Genomic DNA, 6,318 nt, shown 5'->3' with positions numbered 1-6,318 from the left:
AGCCGCAAAAAAGGATGCTAAACTATACACGGAATATTCAGTTTATGAAAGCAGCAAGTAATATGCAAAATATATTTTAGAGGAAATTTTCCTTCAGAGAATGTTAAGTCCTATTTCTTTGAGAAAGTATCAAGTACTAGGGTGCCTGGGTGGCTCAGTCTGTTGAGCATCTGACTCCTGATTTAGGCTCAGGTCATGATCTCAGGGTCATGAAACTGAGCCCTGTGTAGGGCTCTGCACTCAGCGGGGTGTTGGGTTGAGATTCTTTCCCTCTGCCCCTCCCCCGGCTTGGGTGCACTCTCTGATAAATAAATAAATCTTAAAAAAAAAGTAAATATCCATTACAATTCATTAACTAAGTGTTCTGGAAACCAAATTTTTAAGTGCCTCAATGTTAAACATCAACATTTATGATCCAAATAAACTATTACCATCAACAAGCAAAATAAGTCAAGGTTATAACTAATAAATTGCATGTCTTCCAGTCAACTGTTAGTCTCTAAATTTCCACATTATACTTAACCAGTGCGAAAATTCCCTTAAATTATACTATTAAAACAAATGATTTACTGAGACTACCTCAATGATAATTTAATTTCCTTAGATTTTCATAATGAACATCATCAGTGTAAAGGCAGACTATTAGTTACCGAAATGGAAAACTCCTTGACTCTATCTCAAACATCTAGATCTTTGGGCTGGTCAATAAATTTAATTCTATTAAATCAATCCATGACAGTAGGACTGGAAGGGGAGGTGGGAACTGACTAGATTAGAATTCAGGGTAATAGGGCGCCTGGGTGGCTCAGTTGGTTAAGCGACTGCCTTCGGCTCAGGTCATGATCCTGGAGTCCCAGGATCGAGTCCCGTGTCGGGCTCCCTGCTCGGCAGGGAGTCTGCTTCTCCCTCTGACCCTCCTCCCTCTCATGTGCTCTCTCTCTCTCATTCTCTCTCTCGCAAATAAATAAAATCTTTAAAAAAAAAAAAAAAGAATTCAGGGTAATAATGGTCTATGGTGATATAGCACTGGTTAAGGGGCCAAAAAGAAGTCTGAAAAATCTGATAAAACTACATACGGGACACAGGTACATAAAAAAACTGAACTCTTCATATTCAAGATCACTTTATACTTATCTCTGTGAGTATAACAGAGCCAATATTAAAATACTATCAAATTACAAACTAATAAATTTCTTAATTACTTAACAAATTTAATTCAAATGTCCACACAACTTAAGTGTGAAGTTTACTAAGAAAACAAAGGCAACAGTATTTAATTAAAGAGAAGGTTAAACTAAAAATACGATTCATGTGGCACCTGGGTGGCTCAGTCGGTTAAGTGTCTGCCTCAGGTCATGGTCTCAAGGTCTTGGGATTGAGCCCTGAGTCAGACTCCCTGTTCAGCGGGGAGTCTGCTTCTCCCTCTCCTTTAGTCCCCCCACCCCCTCTTGAGTGCCCTCTCTCTCTCTCTCTCTGCCTCTGTCTCTCTCAAATAAATAAATTAAATCTTTAAAAAAAAAAAAGATATGATTCATATCCACAGTGATTAGTGACTGGTCCTCTGACTCCTAGCCAGTGGCTGACCTCGGCTGCATGTTGAACCTGCCTGGAAAGTTCTACAAAATAATGATGCCTGGGTCCCACCCCCAGAGATTCTGATTTGTCTGCGATATAACCTGGGCACTGGGATTTTTAAAAGCCCTTGAGAGGATTCATTTGCAGTCAAGGTTGAGAATCATTGATCTAAGCCATTATATTAGTCAGCATTCTCTTACTTACATGTAGTCTTAGAATTTTTCTCTGGCTATTTCACATACATGAATTTCACAAACTTTCTTCAAGGTTAGGGCCCTTAGAATTTAGTATAGCAACTTAATATAATGTTCTACAAGAAATAATAAGTGCTTGCTGAATAAACAGAATACACAGCATGTAAACCATGATAAAATAAAACAGAAAATTTTTTAAAGATTAACATACTTGCTTAAAAATTTGCATATCATTTCTGCTACGTTTTCACAGTTCTTCTTAGTGGGACAAAAAACTAAGCAGGAATAATTGGGAATAACTTCTGTCACCAATGCCACCAAGTGATCAGGATCCATCTTTTTCAGAGTATCAGAATACTGTACAACAAGAGGTAGGAACAAGGTAGTTAGTAACCATGAAAACCTGTCATTTTACCACAGTGCTTTGAAAGGTAAGTAAACCATCCGTAATTTTGAACTTCTCATTTAATAAATCTGATCATTTAAAAGAAAAGATGCAACCCAGATGAAACATCAAAATGTTTAGTCCCACTTTTAGGTTATAAGGGTTTTGTTAGGTATATTTGGTTTTAAATTAAAGAAGTGAAAACTGTAAATGTTATTAATAACCCCACTGCATGTTCATCTCTACCAGAGCAAAGCAAAGAAGTCCACAGAGCAAACACAGATTGGTCCTAATAACAAAGGACCACATAAACTAGATATACTTTTACTATTACTAATAGTTTTCAAAAACAGATTCAATCATACTACAGGATAAATTTTCAGAAATAAAAAATGTATTCATCAAGCAGACACAAGGAACCCAACATAGAGAAAAATATAAAATTATTCAAAAATCTCACTTGCTTCAGCTTTACTGAAAACTAAGATACAGATTTAGAGTAATACACCTTTACAGAATTTTAAAAATATTGTAAAATCCCTTTCTCTCCCTTTTAATATCCTTTATACAAGCTACAGAACATTAACACAGCAGACATTAACATCTTCATACCCAGTATCTGAACTACATAGCCCACAAAAGTTTCTTCTTGTTTAGCGCTTATTGCTGAATGAATAAACATTTAAGGGAGAGGTCTGCAGATTTTCTTGGTTCATGGAGCTCCACGGCCAAAAGAAATACCTAACAGCTTTGTTTATTAGGTATTTAGGTACAGACAACTTAAATATGTTTTTCCTCATAATTTAGTAGCCATCTGAATAAATAATACGTATCAGTTGAATGAAGAAAGTATTATCTCATTCTTAAACGTAACAGCCCACTAAAAGGCTGTGTGCACAACCGGGCACTGCAATAATCTTTCAAATCTTAGAATCAAATTGGACATGGCTACTCTTTTTCCGTCCCACATTGATTTTCACATGGTATTTGTTTACAGTAACCGCAAAAAACAAACAAAAACTTCACTAAGATATGATATCATAGAAAGGAATACAGTGTGATCTGATGTCCAAACTGGAAACTACACTGAACCAGCAGTTTGTATGGTACGCAACAGTTGTCAAGCACCAGCTATTTCTCTTAAATTATCTAAACTATCCCATGGTACCCTGTGAATCTTTTGTGGTGCCCTAGGGCACCAAGTCTGGGAACTTCATACTCAAGGGTTATCAATGTTACCTGACAATTAAGGAGACGTGAAAAAGTCATGCTGTTCTCAGCTTTGCAGTCAACCTCATATATTGCATTGTTTATTTTCAAATATTCTTTTAATTCAACCTTGAATTAGAAAGACATTTGCAATTAATACCATATACAAATTCCTCTTTCCAGAGTTTTAAATTTTGTAAAATGGTGTAAAAATGGACAGCTATACAAAAACTGTAGTTTTTCTAAGGTATGTAAAACATGCTTCAATGTAAAAGTTTTTTCTTTACCATTTCTTTAAGTCTCTTTTTCCCTTTCAATCAAAGTAGAGATTAATACCCTTGAAGAAATACTTTTGAACAGCCACTATCTAAAAGGAAACCAGACACTTCTGTATTTGTCACAAGAAGTATAAGTCAATGTTCACATTCTGTCTTATTTGTGTTATTCCTCAAGACCTAAAATTTTCTGTCTTTATCAGTCATCATTTTTAATTATAAATACATTATTTTTAAGTATTTATAGACAAAAAAAATTTTTTTAAGATTTTATCCATTTATTTGAGAGAAAGAGAGAGAGTGCATGAGCAGGGGGGCAGGGGCAGAGCTGGAGAAGGAGAAGCAGACTTCCCACTGAGCAGGGAGCCCGAAGCGGCGGAGCTAAAGGCAGATGCTCAACCAACTAAATCACCCAGGTGCCTGACAAAAAATGTTTATAAATACAGTTCATTGCATTTTTAAAAGAATAGTGTCTAATTCGATTATTAAAGTCAGCAAGTATCTCTCGAAAATTCTCCTCTTTGGTGAAAATGTAAAAATATCAAATTTCAAATTAAAATTTGGTGATTCTCTTTTTTGACCAAGTAAAAAAAAAATTTATCTTACAGAATAAGAAGTGGAAAAATAGAATGGGTCTGGAAAATTTCATTCAATAAATATTCATTGAAGGCCCATGGGCCAAGCATTATTCCAGGTGCTACAGATACAGTAGTGACCCGAGCCAAGATCCCTAAACCCAATGTTTATATTCTCTATACACAAACTCTTACTAGCATATAGCCATGGTCAGGGGAATTATGCCCCTTCACTACTCTATAGACTTTTTTAAAACAGTATGTTTGCTACTTTTCTTTCTAAGTAAGATGATAGACATAAATCCATACAGTGCAAACCTTAGGTACATACTGGTCTAAACTGATTGGTGTAATACTCTGCTTGAAGGAACTCTTGTAGGTCTTCAACATTGTTCAGTGTTGCACTCATGCCAATAATTTGAGTTGTTTCTAAAAAAAAAATCCAAAGGATTGAGGAAAATATGTTATTTAGTGTAACATAATAGTAATTTAGCAACCTTTTTGTGTTCTGGATTCTTCCTGAGTGATCTGGGAAAGGAGGGAGTGGAGAGGAGGTAAGAAAAATACAAAGATAGTAGCAGAGGAGTATTCTGTGAATCAAAGACTGAAAACTTTCAGGTGTCCTGAAAGTTACTATTTGGAATTTTACAGAATTTCACACTGGGCAAAAAGTCGGATCTTAATCAAGACTTCTAAGCAACAATAATGAGTATAAATACGCTTGTTGCTGACTCTGTGGACCACTGTTATGAAGAGTTATGACATGTCCCACAGGTATGCCTATAGGCAGATGTATGGTGTAGGATGCAGGGCTGAATAGGTCCTGAACTCTTGCCAAATAAAGCCCTTTATGGGATCTTGCTACCAGGTTGTCAACTTTTTTTCTTTTTAAACAAAGGTGGAATGAAACTCATGAAGCTGCATGTCTTCCTGGGCAGTATGAAATGGCTGCCTTCCACAGGAAATCAGTTCAGTCAGGCAGGATCTATTACTATCATCCATTTTTTAAAAAATGTTTTATTATTGAAGGATGGCTAACATGAAGTGTTATATTAGTTTCAGTGTATAACACAGTGATTTTACAATTCTATACATTATACACTATTCACCACAGTAAGTATAGCTACCATCTGTCATCATACAACATTATTACAATATTATTGACTATATTCCCTATGCTGTACTTTTCAACCTTGTGACTTATTTTATAACTGTTAAGTTTGTACCTCTTAATCACCCTCACCAATTTTGCCCATTTCACTATCATCTATTTTTGATGCATGAGGAAACAGAGGTGCAGTTAATATAATTTGCTCAAGGTCACATATGTAGTTAAAAGTGAGTCAGGATTTTAATCAAGCTCCAGAGTCTGCCCTCAGCCATTACGCTATGCTATCTCTCAGTTGTAACACACGATCCCCCATAGAGAGACAGTATGGAAGCTGAGAGAGTGTTTTAGCACTCAAAGGAAAAAAAAAATGATAAACAACCAAATGCTAAAGAAAAATAAGACAAGGACAGTCAGTGTGCACTGGATTTGACAAGTAGGTGACGATTCTCCTCTTTTCCTCTGCTTTATATTTTTCCATTGAATTTTTCACCATCTGACACACTGTATGTTTTCTTGTTTATCTTATTGTCTACTCACTTTCACTAAAATACAGGTTTGAGGAAGGCAGAGTTATTTTTTTGTGTGTTATTCACTGCTATATCCTTAGCACTTAAAATAGTGCCTGGCACAAGGTAGGTACTCAAGAACTTTTTAAATGTATGATTATAAAGTGCTACAACCTGCCTAAATACCATTGCTATCAAAATTTTAAAAATAATCCTTAATATTTGACCTTTATAATAATTTTTCCATATATAAGCTATTGCAATATATAACTTAATAAGTATTGCAATAGTGTATCTATAAATAGGAAAGAAGACATTTAGAACAAATACGCTTTCACATACGCTGAAAGACTATCTGATGTTGCAAATAGCTCCTTAAGGTGACTACTTACATTTACTGCTTTATTAGTATGATGAGGACGATATAGATGGTGGCGGCAGCAACAATTGCTTACTGAGTGCTACTTGCTGGGCAACTGCTGACTGCT

The 6,318-nt window shown here is 35.6% G+C and overlaps 1 protein-coding gene across 1 annotated transcript in view; it reads right to left on the bottom strand.

Moving 5' to 3' along the window:
- The window catches only part of HELQ (helicase, POLQ like), a 35,530-nt gene that overhangs the window by 21,421 nt on the left and 7,791 nt on the right, over nucleotides 1–6,318 (bottom strand). The window contains exons 6-8 of the mRNA XM_081813140.1: nucleotides 4,545–4,642; nucleotides 3,394–3,492; nucleotides 1,977–2,126 (exon numbers count right to left, since the gene is read on the bottom strand). Of these exons, the coding sequence (XP_081669266.1) occupies nucleotides 1,977–2,126; nucleotides 3,394–3,492; nucleotides 4,545–4,642 (347 nt within the window). The remainder of the gene's footprint in view (nucleotides 1–1,976; nucleotides 2,127–3,393; nucleotides 3,493–4,544; nucleotides 4,643–6,318) is intronic.

This window comes from Leptonychotes weddellii, chromosome 2 (assembly GCF_054177405.1).
Source record: "Leptonychotes weddellii isolate Sample4059 chromosome 2, ASM5417740v2, whole genome shotgun sequence".
Lineage (NCBI taxonomy): Eukaryota > Metazoa > Chordata > Mammalia > Carnivora > Phocidae > Leptonychotes > Leptonychotes weddellii.
Note: the sequence above shows the minus strand (reverse complement) of the source record. Positions and strands in the feature narration are given on the sequence as shown.